Source organism: Calcarisporiella thermophila (assembly GCF_041956535.1).
Source record: "Calcarisporiella thermophila strain CBS 279.70 unplaced genomic scaffold VTP21scaffold_13, whole genome shotgun sequence".
NCBI classification, from domain to species: domain Eukaryota; kingdom Fungi; phylum Calcarisporiellomycota; class Calcarisporiellomycetes; order Calcarisporiellales; family Calcarisporiellaceae; genus Calcarisporiella; species Calcarisporiella thermophila.
In genome coordinates this window covers 98,428-114,717 of record NW_027192203.1, presented here as the reverse complement: position 1 = coordinate 114,717, position 16,290 = coordinate 98,428, and the positions used below count along the sequence as shown (strand labels likewise).

The 16,290-nt window shown below is 42.7% G+C and overlaps 10 protein-coding genes across 10 annotated transcripts; 5 read left to right on the top strand and 5 right to left on the bottom strand.

The window, feature by feature from the left end:
• Nucleotides 1-131: 131 nt before the first annotated feature.
• On the top strand, nt 132-1,789 carry VTP21DRAFT_1950 (uncharacterized protein; the record flags this gene model as incomplete). Its single annotated transcript, XM_069392092.1, has 6 exons — nt 132-224; nt 294-328; nt 448-681; nt 759-1,290; nt 1,417-1,593; nt 1,682-1,789. The coding sequence occupies 6 exons, from the start codon at nt 132-134 to the stop codon at nt 1,787-1,789; spliced, it is 1,179 nt and encodes a 392-aa protein (XP_069250528.1).
• A 386-nt stretch (nt 1,790-2,175) lies between these two features.
• Nucleotides 2,176-3,688, bottom strand: VTP21DRAFT_1949 (uncharacterized protein; the record flags this gene model as incomplete). Its single annotated transcript, XM_069392090.1, has 5 exons — nt 2,176-2,265; nt 2,345-2,550; nt 2,652-2,763; nt 2,824-3,324; nt 3,398-3,688. 5 exons carry the CDS (start codon nt 3,686-3,688, stop codon nt 2,176-2,178), a joined length of 1,200 nt encoding a protein of 399 aa, XP_069250527.1.
• A 173-nt stretch (nt 3,689-3,861) lies between these two features.
• On the top strand, nt 3,862-4,429 carry VTP21DRAFT_1948 (mitochondrial 54S ribosomal protein mL61; the record flags this gene model as incomplete). Its single annotated transcript, XM_069392089.1, has 3 exons — nt 3,862-4,004; nt 4,102-4,214; nt 4,287-4,429. The coding sequence occupies 3 exons, from the start codon at nt 3,862-3,864 to the stop codon at nt 4,427-4,429; spliced, it is 399 nt and encodes a 132-aa protein (XP_069250526.1).
• Nucleotides 4,430-4,580: 151 nt separating this feature from the next.
• VTP21DRAFT_1947 (uncharacterized protein) lies at nt 4,581-5,761 on the bottom strand (the record flags this gene model as incomplete). The annotated part of the gene is made up of 4 exons (XM_069392088.1): nt 4,581-4,772; nt 4,829-4,897; nt 4,957-5,471; nt 5,548-5,761. The coding sequence occupies 4 exons, from the start codon at nt 5,759-5,761 to the stop codon at nt 4,581-4,583; spliced, it is 990 nt and encodes a 329-aa protein (XP_069250525.1).
• Nucleotides 5,762-6,446: 685 nt separating this feature from the next.
• On the bottom strand, nt 6,447-7,049 carry VTP21DRAFT_1946 (uncharacterized protein; the record flags this gene model as incomplete). The annotated part of the gene is made up of 3 exons (XM_069392087.1): nt 6,447-6,709; nt 6,779-6,907; nt 6,983-7,049. 3 exons carry the CDS (start codon nt 7,047-7,049, stop codon nt 6,447-6,449), a joined length of 459 nt encoding a protein of 152 aa, XP_069250524.1.
• A 746-nt stretch (nt 7,050-7,795) lies between these two features.
• On the bottom strand, nt 7,796-8,425 carry VTP21DRAFT_1945 (60S ribosomal protein eL33; the record flags this gene model as incomplete). The annotated part of the gene is made up of 3 exons (XM_069392086.1): nt 7,796-7,819; nt 7,888-8,170; nt 8,409-8,425. The coding sequence occupies 3 exons, from the start codon at nt 8,423-8,425 to the stop codon at nt 7,796-7,798; spliced, it is 324 nt and encodes a 107-aa protein (XP_069250523.1).
• A 192-nt stretch (nt 8,426-8,617) lies between these two features.
• VTP21DRAFT_1944 (uncharacterized protein) lies at nt 8,618-9,909 on the top strand (the record flags this gene model as incomplete). Its single annotated transcript, XM_069392085.1, has 3 exons — nt 8,618-9,108; nt 9,196-9,412; nt 9,481-9,909. 3 exons carry the CDS (start codon nt 8,618-8,620, stop codon nt 9,907-9,909), a joined length of 1,137 nt encoding a protein of 378 aa, XP_069250522.1.
• Nucleotides 9,910-10,627: 718 nt separating this feature from the next.
• On the top strand, nt 10,628-13,330 carry VTP21DRAFT_1943 (uncharacterized protein; the record flags this gene model as incomplete). Its single annotated transcript, XM_069392084.1, has 5 exons — nt 10,628-10,749; nt 11,233-11,423; nt 12,860-12,956; nt 13,041-13,138; nt 13,245-13,330. 5 exons carry the CDS (start codon nt 10,628-10,630, stop codon nt 13,328-13,330), a joined length of 594 nt encoding a protein of 197 aa, XP_069250521.1.
• A 14-nt stretch (nt 13,331-13,344) lies between these two features.
• On the bottom strand, nt 13,345-13,767 carry VTP21DRAFT_1942 (uncharacterized protein; the record flags this gene model as incomplete). The annotated part of the gene is made up of 2 exons (XM_069392083.1): nt 13,345-13,664; nt 13,737-13,767. The coding sequence occupies 2 exons, from the start codon at nt 13,765-13,767 to the stop codon at nt 13,345-13,347; spliced, it is 351 nt and encodes a 116-aa protein (XP_069250520.1).
• Nucleotides 13,768-14,633: 866 nt separating this feature from the next.
• VTP21DRAFT_1941 (uncharacterized protein) lies at nt 14,634-15,594 on the top strand (the record flags this gene model as incomplete). The annotated part of the gene is made up of 2 exons (XM_069392082.1): nt 14,634-15,136; nt 15,201-15,594. 2 exons carry the CDS (start codon nt 14,634-14,636, stop codon nt 15,592-15,594), a joined length of 897 nt encoding a protein of 298 aa, XP_069250519.1.
• Between the last annotated feature and the right edge of the window lie 696 nt (nt 15,595-16,290).

Below are 16,290 nucleotides of genomic sequence, written 5' to 3'. Positions count from 1 at the left end.
AAAACTCATAGCGAGCGAGGAGTAAACTAATAGGGGCGAGCCTATTGAATACGGGAAAGAATCAGATCGAGCAGCGAGGTTTCAAGAGGGGGAATTCCCATTATATAAGTCAAATTCAAGGGTGTCTTAACATGCGCATGTCCAAACGGATCAGCTTGGCCCAAGCTCCAGTCCCCGATGCCATAGGCTCGCTTTCTCCTCGGAGTGCTACGGCCAATGGCTTAGTGTGGGAGGGAGGTGGGGGGTTTCAACTCGAAGAGACACGCATTTTCCTCAGGCTTGCACCGATATAGAAGTTCGCGCAGAGCCAGCGGCCTCCAATTCGCAGGTAATTTAATAATTTCAAAACGGGAGAAAAGCCCGGTTAACCGCCGTCCGAGCTCCCCTCTTCCTAAACAAATTGGTCATCCAATGCCCATATTGGAATATTGTTTGACACACGGCAAGAACTTCCCCTCGGCTCTCTCGGGCAACCTTAAAATTGCACGCTCGATTTCCCCTCGTCCTCGTTGCAAGTGCTCTCTCCCCTTCCCTCCACGACATCCCCCGCACCATGCCCCCCCCGCGCTTCACCTTCGAGGATATCCCCGATTTGGCCGGCCGCACCGCCCTCATCACCGGCGCCAACACCGGGATAGGAAAAGTGTGTGCCCGAGAGCTTGCGAAGAAAAATGCCCACGTGTACGTGCTATAGTAGAGAAGGCGCTGGGGTCGTTGTCTTGTCGTGATGGACTAATGCTGTGTCTCTCTTCCACTAGCATTATCGCTTGCCGATCCGAACAAAAGGCCAAGGAGGCCATTGAGGATATTCGTAAAGTGACGCAGAATGGAAAGCTGGAGTTTCTTCCCCTTGATCTCGCCTCTCTTGCCTCCATCCAGGAATTCGTGGACAAGTACACTTCGCTCGGTCATCCCATCCACATTTTAATGGCCAATGCGGGAGTCATGGCGACGCCACACAGCTTAACCATGGATGGCTTTGAAATCCAGTTCGGCACAAATCATATTGGGCATTTCGCGCTCATCACTAGACTAATGCCCGTGGTGGAGCGGTCGGCGCCGGCAAGGATAGTGGTGGTGTCTTCTCTGGCCCATAAGTTCGCCCCGCCGCTCAAGGGTGTAGAGTGCGATTTGAAGAAGATCAACTCCTCTAGACTCTACATTAGAATGATGGCCTACGGGCGCTCCAAGCTGGCCAACCTGCTATTCGCCAGTGAACTCGATCGGCGATTGCGCGAGAAAGGCATCACCAATGTAAGGGTCAACTCGGTGCATCCCGGGACCGTCGAGGTAAATAATAAGAAGGGGGCAATGCCGCGTTTTCTGTATGACAATTCCTATGCCGCATTGGCTCGCCCCCCATTGGCTTGCCTGTGCATGCTCTAACCGTGGATCCATCCTCTTCTCCCCACTTAGTCTGATCTGACTCGTCACCTCTCGCCCCTCCGCCGCTTCATCTATGATCTGACGGCCAAGCTCTTTGTAACCACCCTCGACACGGATAACGGGTCGCTCACGCAGCTTTACGTGGCCACTAGCCCGGAAATAGACGAAAAGGATTACCACAACAAGTATTTTATCCCCATAGCCAAGGTATTCAGACGACACCTCAACCATGCCCCCATGGAATGTACTAATCCGAGTCTCATTTCTCTCCTCCTCTCCCCCCCCCCCTCGTTAGCTTTATACTCCCTCCAAGCGTGCCCGCGACCCCGAACTCGCCAGGCGGCTCTGGGAATTCTCCGAGAAACTCGTGGGCGGAAGGCTAGTGAGCACAAGCGCACTGTGATCCACATGTCTGTTCACTCTCCTTTGTATTATTTATTTCCGCTCACGTTTTGGACTTCTATATAGGTATTGTGCCTTATTCTCTTTATTGCCATATTCAACCATGTATAATGCGTACTTCACTCTTAAATAAAGCGTACAATGTATATAGATTAGATGCTAGCTAGATAGTTAGATAGATAGGCGTGTATGCAAAAATAAGGCAGCATGGTAAAAATTACAAAGAACAGAATGCTGTACATCTTTCTGTAACGACTAACGAGCACTTGTGTGTGCGATCCGCGTCTTTCCGATATTATGAGTGTGTATATTAACTGCTATAAGGGAGCTTGTATCTAGATTAAGCGATCGACACATATAAATAGAGCAGGGAGGGGTGAAATGGTTTCATTGGATGACATCATATGGGCCAGGACAATAAATATCCAAGGTCTCCGCGTCCACTTGCCTCTTTTCGCTCACGGGCGATAACATATTCTAAGCAAAAGCACAAGATGGGCGACAAGCTCAGCGCCGGCAATCGGCAGGATTATCTAAACCTAAATGCCATACTTACGTTCCATATTGCTACGGCCATCACTTTTTGTGCGCAATGGTTCGGATGGAAACAGTCCAGTCCGCTTAAAAACGCCTGCCCATATTTGGTCGGGTCAATGTCCATGAGGCCAGGCTGCACAACCACCGCAAAATCGGTAGCGTTCGAAAACTCACTAGCAACAAGACGCATCCGACGATTGTATTCTCGGGTAAGCTCGTCCGCATCTAGAATCCAAGATTGCAATACAAATAAGAAGCCATTGAGTACTTAAACCTGATGGGCTGGAGTCGAGGAAAGAGAAGATATAAAAAAAAAGCCAACTCACAATTTCGATGATCTACGTTATCGCTAGCACATCGACAGGGATTGAGGTGTGCCCATTCAAAAAGAAATTTACAGTAGGAGTCGTTCTGGGCTGCAAGATACACGTTGGAAACCTGGTGGAGCGTCAAATTAGTCATTCAATGAAGCATAAACTGAGCCCAAACCATACATACATTAAATAGCCCCACTATATTCACAAAAGCATATCCCACCTCCTTCCTTAACTTATTCAGCGTCTGCCTCAACTCCTTCTCAAACACATCAGGCTGTGAGAGAGGATTGGGAATTTTATCCCCCACGCACGCTTCGCACACATCGTTGGCCCCGATTAAGATGGTGATAAGTTTCCACTTTCTTTTCACATCGCGGAATTCCGTTTGCATTTGCTCCACAAGGCGGTCGACCTGGTACTTCAACGAGCCGGCAATGGATCCGCTGACAGCGTCATTCAGGCCCTTTCCAATGCTGAATGGCGCAGTATAATCGGTTGGCGCGCCACGCAGATTGGGCGAGTAGGCAGCAAGAAAGTTTGCAATGGTCAGTTCATTTTCATCACCGCCAATAGAGAAGACTTTGCCGCGATATTCAAGCATGGAAGCAAGAGGCGGCCTCCCAGAGAGCATAGCAAATCCGGTTGATATGCTGTCACCGAGAGTGATTACCGCTTTAATGTCCTAGACGAATTCGCCGACTGTCAGAGGAACACTTGCTCTCTCCAACACACAGCTAATGCCAATATGGACTTACCCTTGGTCTTAGATGCCATGCGTCCCTTTTCAGTATATTCTCGTTTTCCTCCTCTTCTTCATCGTATGTGGGGATGTCACATTTAAATTTGGGGATAGGGACTGGACACTCTGAATCGTTTTTCTTATGACCACGCACGTTGTAGTAAAATTCGACAGCGCGGGCCCATTCTCCTGTGAATGGTTGAGGAGCCAGAGCCGAGGAGATGGAATTAGGGTTGCTAAGGAATGGCAACTGGATGTTTAATGCTTGCGCGGTCGAGAGAGCTAGGAGTAACAATGAAATGACCATGGGATGTCGACTGAAAGAGGAAATATGACATGAGAAGGGGTGAAGTTTTATTCCAAATGAAAAAGGGAACAAGTCTTGGTGGCCAACCTCGTGACTTGCTGCGCCTCGATGTCACAATATCTCCAATGTTTACTTCGGAATTGCATTTTCGTTGTTGAATACGATTTTCAAGAATGGCAAGATTAGTAGGCAGTCGGACACAGAAGCTCATCGATAATCTGATCCAGGGCCAGGGGGCAGTTAAACTGAGCCCCGATGTACGCCGCGTGTCGCTTGTCTACGCATTTCAGGGGAAGAACAAGAGCATGGGAGCAAAGTGAGTTTCATACAACCAATTTTTATTGAGATCCCACTCGAGCCTTCACCAGAGCAATGCTTACATCTTTTTATCCTATATTCATTCACGAATCTAGACATTTTCTTCGCGAGAATCTACCGCGCATTCAGTACAATAATCCTAATGTTGAAATCGTAGTGACAAAATTGAAGGATCCTGGTACCATCCCATCGGTTACAGTCGAGTTTGGTAAGCCATTTTATTTTTCTCAAATCCAATCTCTTTAGATAACGGCTGACGCACTTATTTCTGGGATCTTAGCTGACTCCACAGTTCAAAAGCTCGAGGTACCTATGATGAACTCGACCGAGATTTGTAACAAATTCTTGAACATCGCAAGTAAACGCGAAGCCGCCACTCCCTCTTCCCCCAAGCCCTCCTCCACAATACCGCCCTCTAATTAATTTCGTTTCCACCCTCCCCTTTCTTTTTGTCCATTCTCATTGCTCTTGTGTTCATATAAAATATAGATAAATTATATTTTGAAGTTTTCATAAACCTTGTAATGGATGGTACACAGCGAAGTAGGTGTCAAAATAAGTATGGATACATGTTTCAATAAAGCAACATGGATGCATAACGCGCGCCCATAACTGCCAACCCAAAAACAAACAGAAGCACGCTGATATCTCGCCATAACTGGTCATAGATGTCTCGATGGTAGCAGAAAAATCGGATGGTGTTGCTGGCAGCAGGAGGAAGGATGGCTATCAGCAGGTTCAGCGTATTATAGGAAGACTCTCTAGTCTTTAAAATGGGGCGTATTAAGAAAACAGAAAAAGAAATAATTAACCAGCAAGTACCTTGGATATGAAAAAATGACTACTGGATAGTAAAATAAGCTCAAGCGTGGTGAACCACCCGAGTAATGGCTACATTAGATACAGTGATTAGAGCGCGATTTCCAACTGTAATCTAATTGCCAACTTACTGCTGGCGCAATCGTGGATTCCCCAGCGCCAATTCCACCCAACATGCTCAATCGCCTTATTCCCCCCTTTTCTCTCCACAATTCTCTAATTACAAAATGCATTCCCAACGTAAGAGCACAAGCCATGTGCACAACTCGCCAGCAAAAAGCCCGCCTTTTGAAATTAACATCATTCAAGCCTATAGGACTTGTTGGTTGTTCCGAGTTTAGAAAATAACTTGGAGAAGTTGAGGACATTGCCCGCTGGGATGCAATTCTCTCGCATAAAATAGGCCCATGACCAAAAAACCCATCCTCAGTATTGATAATCTCAGGGGCGAACGTTGAACGCGCAATGCGGGGCGAAGAATGCAGTGCCACAGGAGAAAATGGCTGAGAAGTACGAACTGGAGAGACACAGTGAGTGTAATGGGAATAAGGATGCTTATAACCTTCAAAGCTGGTTTGGCTTTGGGTCCATTGGAAGGGTGCTTGGAATCGTTTATCTTCATTGAGTGGGGTTTCTACCAAAGCACCTAAGCATCAGAACATCACACGTTAGTTCGATTTATACAGACGCTACTTTTGAGGGTCCAAACTACTCTAACCAACCTTCTGGGAACTTGCTTTCCAATGGGGATGACGGCGGTGAAGCAGCCAGCACCGAGCTAGAAGGCGAATTGATTACAACCTTGTAATCATTTGACATTTCATCATACACAGTTGCGGTGATGCGACTCAGTCTATCCCCTGCGGAGGCGAGTATTTTTCGTTGCCGAGCCTCACGCCGCTTCTGATAGCGCAACTTAGCTGATGTCTCTGCCATAAAAAGGGGCGAGACGAGAGAGACGAAAATACGACCCTGAATATCAATTCCCGTTGGGAATGACAGATTAAGTAAAATTAAATCTGATTTATCTCTATTAACTCTAAAAGGGGCTCATTCACGCGTTCTTGCGTTCTACGTTGTTCTGTGAAGTCTGTTTCCCAATCCCACCCACCTCAGCGAATAGAATCTGAGCCCACTACATTAGCGCTCTCGACGTCTTCTTTGGGTGCTCTATACAATAAGGACCATTGAAGATACCTTAACAAAATCTACAGCTCGAGTCTTCTGTCGAGAGTCGGCAACAAGCTCGAAGTTTTGTCTTGCACAAGACTTCTTATTAATAGGAAGATTTCAACAAAAATTTTTAAGCTTGTTGGAATTGTATCGCAACCTCAATATGCAGGAATGCTCTATTTAACTAGAGTCCTCACTAGGGTTTAGTATATTAACACATTGGATACCCTATATACAATTAGGACCCTTCTCAGACAAAGTGCCCCAATATTAAAATGAACGGTTTTGCAGTAGTCGGTTGTACTATTATTTCATCTAAGCAATAGAGTTTCCGTAAAAACTCCCCATGTAACAAAGTTGGGGAAAATAAATGCAGATAGTGGGCGATATTATGTAAGAAACGAGGTATTTTACAATATTAGGAAAAACAACAAACAAAATGGAATGTTTACATCGTAGTCAGCCGCTTTAACTCTGGCCATACTTTCTCTTTAATGAATTCCACCATCGAGAAATTATTGTTATGTGTTGTCATTGCCTCAAACTCCTGGTCTACTCTCTTCAAACAAGGATCCGTTCGCAATTTGTAGACACGACCTAGTTTCTCGGTATGCTCAACCTGTATTCGTAGAACATAGCCGTTATAACGTGTTGTAAACTGAAGAGGTCGCTCGATGTCAAAAGCTATTGCTTCGGGAAAAACATTATCTTCTATAAAATTGAATCAATCATGAATTAATTTGAAGTCCAACAGGAGAATTGAGGAAAAAAAAAATATACTATCGGTAGTAGTACACTGATCCATGGTTGAAAGTAGTTCACGTTTAAGCTCCCAGTACCAGTATTCCAACAATAGCCCATCATCTGCTTTAATCGTGCTCAACCGCTCAAATTCTGCCTCCACTACATCTACATAGCATTATATTTAAAGCAATGAAAAGGAGATATTAAAAAATATATCAGCCGACCAGTATTAGCCCTAACCTTCTAAGTCAAAAAGACTGGTCTCCAATGCCTTTAAATCATCCCACCCGTCATCTTCTATTGACATGCTTTATCACTTTCGAGGCATGGACGGTACCGCTTTTAATGTTACATATATTAGTATCAGATCTTCTAAATCTCAGTGACTACTTAGCAACGTCATCTTTTAAAATTGATATATTAGTACATATGAGGCTGTAATAAATCATTCAGATTTATATCTTTCTCTCTATCTCAAAATCCCTAGTAACCTTTGATGGAGAACAAGGGTGTACCTCACGATGATCCATCGTAAGGCGCCCTTATGAAGCTTTTGACTAGGTGCACGCATTTTAGCTCATCAGGCCTGGCTTTAAGACTGGCAGCATATTCAAGCTTCTCGAGCCTCTTGCAAAACGCGAAAGAATCTTTAGGACAATGACCAGGTTGGGCTCGTATATACGGATATAACTCCAAATAATTTATTATAACCTCATACATACCAATATATATACTATAAAAGTTGACGTTGCTACGTAGTCACTGAGATTAAGAAGAAATGATACTAATATATGTAACTTAAAAGTAAACGCATAAGCCTCATATTAAGATTTAATTTTTCAATTCTAGTTACATTGTGAGAAATGGTACGAGAATTTTCGAAGTCGAAGCAAATACTCTGTGAGCAATTAAGGTAATACGGTAACTTGTAGCGGGAACAGTGTTTATTCGGGAGTTTGCTGAAATAGAGTAATTCAAGGGAGAAAAAAAATATAAACATGTATAAAAACAAAATAAAGTGTGAACAAAAACGAATAGGATCCAGATACGCAATTAGATATTCGAGGGATAGAGCATCTGCAAAACAGAAAGGGTAACTATTAAAATACACATACTAATGGCCAGAAGCAAATGTTTCTACATACCACACGCACAGAGGCACCGAATGCCTTTGGAGGCAGGTTTGACCTGAATTTCGCCTTCACCACACCAGAGGTGCCATGCGAACGCGTTACACGTCCCCAGATCACACGGATCTTACTTCCGTTGACCTCACGCTTAGCACGGTAGACATAGGCAACACGCTTACCGAGGTAGAATTGAGCATCAGCGGATGTCTTGCAGTTCTCGATCTGGATCAGGGAAGTATTGGGAGATTGATTGCGCTTGGCACGTTTGAAGCCAAGAGCACGGCCTTTTGCGTAGAGACTTTAGAAAAAAGAGAGGGATTAGATCGCATATATATCATGATGCATAGGATGTATATAAGAGAGTCAATTCAATCGATTAAATTAATGATGGATCGAGAAATCCAATGCGATGAAAAAATAAAGCAGTCTATAACCCTGTTTAAATCCAAGTACCAAGATAAGACCAATACATCCTCTCATCCATCCATCCATTCCATCTATTAAAAAGTCACGTCGAAAAGAAACAAGAGACTTACCGAACTGGTTGCGACATGGACACTTTCTTTAAAGAAACCCCTCTAGAACTAGCTGAAGGATATGTCTTGGATGGACTCGCCAAAGTATGGAAAATTTCCTTTTGACTACCTCTAGATTTCTCAATAGAGGATTAAGTGGCGCAGTTTTATGTGATAAATATGACCGCTCTTCACCTAAAATCCGTCTTTTAATATCATGTTTTGTCAAGATGAGTACGACTCGAGGAGGCAAACGCAAAGCCACTGGCAACTTGATTGATATCCCCACTCGACCCACCCCCATTCTTCCCCCACAGGCCACTCCGATCGCTATTCCTACCACTTCGCAAAATGCAAATGAGGAATCGTCTTCCTCTTCCTCTAAATCGAGATCTTCACGCCCGCCCCCCACTCTCGCTGAGCTCAAGACTCTTGAGGACGAGCCCAATCCTCAACGGCCAGAATACCTTGACATGGCGATTAGCCATTTCTGCAGGGATTTAAAGGAGGGTGTAGTATCATCATCATTTAAAGCAAGAATCGAGGCCCAGCAGAGAGCGGAGAGAGAGAAAGCAAATGGGATTGCGAAAACTGCAGGGAAAGAGGAGGAAGAAAATGCTAGTGTTAAGGGTGAATTGAATGAGATAAAGGAGGACGAAGATGAGGACGAGGACGAAGCGAATAAGAGTGACAACAAGAAAACAGAGGAACTACCAGAACAGTAATATTGTCTATTTTCCCAGGAAATTGAATATCTATTGTATTGATTTTTTTTTATTTTACCTCCACTCATTGGCACATCTTACAGAAATGTTGCGGTACAAGTGAAGCTGGTCGATGGCAAGGTGGTTGTCGATGCAGATTCTCTGACTATTGACCGTGAACGCATTACACGGCCCACCAACACCGGCCCAATGGAACTTGTCGAGGAGTCCGATCAGAACCGTTTTGTGAACAGTTTGACCTATTCCAAGTATAAGCGAGTGGAAAAATGGACAAAGGAGGATCACGAAAAATTCTACCAGGTAATCCACTGCCGGCGATGCATGATTCAATGGCAAGATAATTGACAATCGAGAGATCTTCTCTATAGGGGCTATCCATGTTCGGCACCGATTTCGATCTAATAGCGCGAATGTTTAATAACCGCCGCAATCGGCGTCAGATCCGCAACAAATTCAAAAAAGAGGAAAGAACTAACCCTTCGGAGATCACGGCAGCACTGCAGAACAGAACTCGGATCGACGTCACGATGATTGGGCTGAAGGTGGATGATAGTGGTAATGTGGTGATGCCACCCTCTCCAGAGTCCGAATCGAAAACAAATGAGAATGGAGAAGCAAGTTCCACGGTCGAGGAGAAGCAGCCAGTGGCTGAGGAGGAAAAGATGGAGCCAGAGGCGAAATTAGAGGGGGAATCTTCGGCCCCCAAGTATGAGCCGCCCCCGAAAAAACGGAGAAGGCGAGTTAAGGCTGCGGAAGAGGCCGACGTGGAAGTAGTGGGGACGATCGATGGAGTATAGGTTATCTTTGCCCGTTTTGTTCTTTGCCCATTTGCATTTGTTATTTTTGTTTTTGTATTATAAGTTTTTATTGATGATCACTATTTCTATCTAAATGGTTCGTTGTTTGACCTAATCTTAAGCACAATAGAGAATGAATTTCATAGCAACCACACAGTCTATCAAGACAAGCTATGGTGATTGACACCCTAAAAGCAACTTCTAGTTTCCTTGGCCAAACCCTTATCTAATTTTAGGACTGAAACTAGTCAAGGTCTCCGTCTCCAGGGTACGTACATCCGAACGAAAAACCATAGCAACAAATTGAAATTATATATTAAAACCTCGATTTTTCAGTATCCTCTTTCCGAGGGATAGTGAAAACATGTTGAGATAAAACTACAGTGTCTACCCTATTTTCAGAGATACATGCTACCCCGGTTTACCAAAGAATAGCCAGCTTACCGGTAGCGGTATTTGAAAAAGTGCATTGCTAAATTTTGTTGGTTTTTGGATTATGACTACATTTTTGTTAATTGAATGGTCTTTGCTCAGTTTTCTAAGTTCGCGAGGAAGCATATAAATTGGACTGTGGAAGACTAGAAGCGGGTAGTGTTTCCGACGGGATCAAATTAAGCTTTACGAATGCGTCAGGAAACAATACTATTACAAGCGCAAGGGAGAACTGCTTCGCAGTAGAAATATTCAATCCGCACTGAATCAGATAGGGAACGTATTAATGGTGTGGGTCTGTGTTACTGATCACAAGGTTGGAAATCTGTGTCGTATCGATGGAGGGCTAGAAGCTGCACTCTATTGCACGAACATCAAAGAGCATGTCTGGAGTGATTTGAAGCGAAAGTATAAGATCTAAAACTAACAAATGTAGTAAATTCGTGCCAAAAATAAGCCACACGTGCATAAAAATTTTGAAAAAAATCTTTCCATGTAGCTTATTCAATTAAAATATTTTGCGGCTCTTTTCTACATATGAATCACTTGTCAAGATTTTCAATTTGAATCTACTTAATTTACGTGCATACATAATTACAATGCTTGCTTGTTTGTAAATGGAAATTCCCGGTTTTCTTGCTTTTCTTTAAATAGTTCAGATATCGGTTTTCTGATCCTTTCTCTCATTGTTCTCTTTTACTTTTACTATTATTTAACTATAGAAGTTCGAGAAGTCGCTAATTACTTTAATCACATAACATCTCTCTGAAATTGTATGAAAATGCTGAGAATTATTCATACTATTATTGTGCTTATTACCGCCACAGCCTTCGCTGGAAGCAATGGATGTAATAGTAGGACCTGTATTGCCGTTGATGGCTCTGGTCTTAGAGTCGAAACTGTGTCTGCATCGACAACATGGAACGGTGACTTTACTGGGCACTTCCACATTTGGGGTGGTGGTATAGATCAGAATAGCGCTACACAATTTTGGGGTTATCATCAAAAATACACTATTCCGATACACCGCGACCTACCCAATGGTGCAGTACTTTGCGCAGAGGGCTGGGAACACGTAGGAGGTAGGCTTGAGTCACGAGGACGTGCATGCGAAGAAGTCCATTTTTGAACAAACCCTCATCATTATCAACATGCATTGAGCTGGGAATTACTTTGCCGCTTCCTTTGCTCTGCATCAATTTAAGATGAACTGCCTTTTTTAAAGCTAATTCCCTATTATTTTTAGAAATTTTTTATACTTTCTGGCCTCTTGTTGACTACAGCGCTATTTGGATACATATTTTGAGCAATTTGCGTTTTGGAATAAGAATCGGTGTTTTTACCCTACACTCCCTTCTCAAACTATCCTAGTAACATTAGGCTAGGGGGGTTTACGGTCCTTTTTATTGATATCTAATTGTAAGCAAGAGTGATATTCTACAAGGTAAGTAAAATGGAAAGTAATAAGTAGTAAATAAATGGTAAGAAATTCAAGGTTCATAAAAGGAAATCGGACAAATCAAGATGAAGTTGATGACGTCGCAGTCGAGGAATTGGTGAGTGATCTTCGTAATCGAATGAAATCAATTACAAATGTTTGAGTTACTTTAAGATCTTCTTAATCCCTTTATCTACGTATCTACGTCAACATTTATTTGATATATTTGAGATTGTAATAAATCATACGGAGTTAAATCTTTCCCTTATGCTAAAAACGTCACACAAACTAGTACAAAAAATAAGTCACAAATGCATAAAAATTTTGAAAAAATAGTTTCCCTCTTTCCTAATTTAATTGAAAAATATTGCAGCTTTCTATATATGAACCACCTGTTAAAATTTTCAATTTGAGCCTATTTAATTTATATGCATCAATTATTATTCTGTTTTTTGTCTGTAAATGGAAATTCCCGGTTTTCTTGCTTTTCTTTAAATTGTTCAGATATTTGTTTTCTGATCCTTTTTCCCATATTTCTTTTATTTTTACTATTATTCTACTATAGGAGTTCCAGAAGTCGCCAATTACTTCTATCACATAACATCTCTGAAATTGTATGAAAATGCCGAGAATTATTCAAACTCGATAAAAAAAGTTCCGTTGCTAGGCTTTTATTTTTTCCTGTCAGATTTAGTTGAAAATGGGTCGTAACAAGAGTGCTCTCTGAATCCGTTGAAATAAGATGCGAGACTGACAAAAAATATGGGATAATTTTCGGGCCATGGATGCATTATTTTGTTGAGCTACAAGGATATTGATCCTACCCTAATTAAAAGAGCAAAAGTGTCACCAAAATTTTCAGTTTGAAGCGCCTTTACCCTTGCAAAATTGCAAATATAAATACCATTTGATACACATGGAATGAGAGCCGATATTATAAGGTTTTGCAAAATATACAATAATTGCAGTGGTATTCTTATAATTACTGTGTACATATTGCAAGGATAATAACCGATAAAATAGAGCTCGCGGCGTAGCTTATCAGTGCGAACACAGGGAGCCCCGTCATCCCCGTACTAGGCCCTTGGAGGATTTCATTGCTCCATAAATACGCCGCCGTTCCTCCAGTAATCCCTGATCACATCAAGACTGGCGGTGTGATGACTGAAACTCGTCGGTAAGCCTCTATTCCATCTACATCCTTTTTTGGCCACAGTATCAAAGGACGAGCCCATGCTCGCCATTTAGACTCCAACATAAGCCGCAAAAAAGCGGTGGCAAATATAAAGAACCACCGGCTCTATGACAAACGTGCACGTTTCAAAAACTGTCGGAGTCACTACAGACACAAGGAGTCCAGTAATTTGAATTGTTGCCAAGAGAACACGCAACCAATCTGATGACATTATGCGGCCCGTATTCAACTGTTCTGCGTCAGTCCACTCTACTTTATTCGATGTTTAAGACCATATTGGGTCCACAGACACAAATCCCGTCAGAGAACTCTCCGTTCGCATTCAGCTTCCATTCCCGACGACACACAGGGCCTGAATTGACATCAGGTATTAATAAAACATACTGGTATCGATCTCTCGCCATGACAGGCGGCTAAGAAGAGGGACCCGGATATGGCTGTCTGTATTCGCAAAGTGTGAATATTCTTCGCTTCGTTGATCGTGCGCAGCCACCACTAGAGCATGACCCTGTCGATATATTCGTGCCAGAGCATTTAGGGCGCATAAATTGTTTTCGAAAAATCGCTCTTGGAAATCCTCTCCGGAGAAGGGGGTACCGAGAGAGTAAGCGCATGCTGCTGTTCCAAATAACGCAACGAGGTGCGACAGGGCAATAAAATAAGCAGCCACTTGACCCAGTGTGATATTCTCTATAGCCAATTAAAAAATAATAAATGAGGAAAAAGTATTCATTAAGAAAATCGTATGTTTTGGATACAGACTCGTTGATGTTGAGCCATTTGACGAGAACATGGTCTCAACTTTCACTCTTTTATATCAAATTTAAAAGTACTATTGGTACAAGCAGGTAGACAGCTCAGTTTGAGCAAGGAGTGTCAAGACGACGATATATGTATTGTAGCAGAATTCCGGATAACAGCGCTAAAGCAACATAGAGTTATTGCGCCATGGACTTGTACAAACATCATTGGATTTACCGACCCAATGATTTTACAAAATCCTCAACTCTCAGTACTTAATGACAAAAGGTTCGGGTTTACAAGAGCAAAGGCCTGTTCGCATTACACCAATTGAACATGGTGGGATTGAATGTGGCAAGAAATAAAGGCTTTGTGCGTCAGAGGAATGATGGAACATATGGGATTCGCTTATTTTTGGTTGCTGTTTTTCTTCCAACTCCACCCACACAAGCTTGAGTTGCGCACAAAAAAATGAATTTTATTGCCATCATTTCAAATAATACAGAACACAGCAGAGTTACTATTGAAATGGATGAGTTTAATTATACTTTTATTATGTGAAATGAACCAAATGAACGCTCTTCTACGTAGCACAAAAGTTTTTTTCGCGAACGACCACTTCATGATTTCTTTGTCTTCCGGGAGATAAGAACAAAGGAACTTGGAGGAGGGTTTGAAGAGAAAACGCTCGGGAGACTCTCCAAGCAGTCGTCACCCATCTTTCACCTCTTTCACCAACCTACCTACCTCGAACCTCGCAGCACTTTGCAGCCCTTCTCTATTCCTTCTTTTTCTCCTTTTCTATATATACTTTTCATACAGTAAATTCAAACGGCTTGTTCATCACTTACTTTTCTATTTGCATATACCCGTAGCAAAAGTCTTTAGCATTTTCAACCTCACATTATTGCCTTATATATGTCTGAATATTTTCCACTCTACACACCCGACATTCTTAATACGTCAAAGGATCTCCAACTTGTACATGTAAAAGGAGCCCTAGTAGTGATACCGACCGGCTACAAACTGGTGCCAGATTCCGATGCGACAAGCCCACTTATCGCGTATGATAGGGATCCCGTAGGCTCCTCCAGTGGGACCTCCACACCCCGTCAAGTAGTTGCATCCATCACGCCGTTGCTCTGCTCAGCTCCGAGCATTTCCCAATCCGGAGCTCCGTCTCTGACCACTCCCACCTCAAGGCTTACCAATATTAGAAACGGAAAGAAGATCCCCAGGCCAAGGAATTCCTTCATTATCTATCGGCAGGAGCGTCAGCGGGAGATAAATAATGTCTACGCAGGGATATCTAACAATGATATATCAAAGATTGTTGGGGAGCTGTGGAGCTTAGAAAGCGATGAAGTGAAAGAGGCCTACAGAGCCTTGGCTGAAGAAGAGAAACGACTTCACAAGGAAAGGTAAATCGCTGACCTTTCATTTTATAGAACACGGTATATGCTAATGTTCTGAGAAATGGAGCAGATATCCGGAATATAAATATAAACCGAGAAAACGACGGAAAAAACCTGACGCTGAAGTATTGTCTCCTATAACGTCTTATTCATCCACGGTATCGACCGTTTCTCCGCTTCCTCCTCCACCCGTCCTTGTTCCCACCGCAAGGATACCCTTACTGCAACACCAACAGCAGAGCTATTTCAGCAATCATGAAATGTGCCCTACAAAGAGGGAAAAATATCATACCGATTTAAATGCACTCTCTCAGCAAGTGGCGGGAGCTCCTTTAGAGATTGGTTCAAGTGATACTTTGTCTGGAGAGGTAGAACACCGTGCAGCTCTGGAAACAGACAGTATTATTCATACAACTACGACCCTTGAGACTGACTTGGAAGAAAGCATCTACCTCACCTCGTAGGACCACGTCGAACCAATCCCAGGTACGCTAATTATTTATCCATTTTGTATGTATCCAATTGCTTGTAAAATAATCTACGCTGGCCGAAGCGTAATGGTTACTTGGTTTTATATAATAATAACTGCATTTTCCCATATCCCTCCCCATCAACGTAACGTTGTCAAAGAAGTATATAGGAGCTTCTTATCCGCACGCATGCATCCTGTATCCATTCCTTATATAAGTAATACATGAACATCAAATACCGGACAATAGCCTCTATATCATGTTGGAGATAGGTATTAAATCAAACGAGAGCTTAGGATATACAGTCAATGTATTTGAAGCACAATGTTAATATTTTTGCGTTGAAGGCTCTTACGAATTATACCTTGATCGTAGGTTTGTATAATTTAATTTGTTGAGAGATGCTTACTCTGGCATCCACCTACTGCAGCATATAAGATGTCGCAGATATGTAATACCTGGAAAAGGCATAGTAAACTAACAATCTCGTTAGCCTTTTTAGAAAGGAATATACAGCGCCATCAGAGTGTTCCAAGGGCTGAGGCACTTTGAGCAATCCAATGAGATGCTCGGTTGTATCGGCCCTTGGACCATAATAAGTCGTCACTAGCCCAATTCCATTCATACAATTAGGTCGTTTGTTTTCGGGAAAGCCTCGAGTGCACAAAAAGAAATCATACGCATATTATT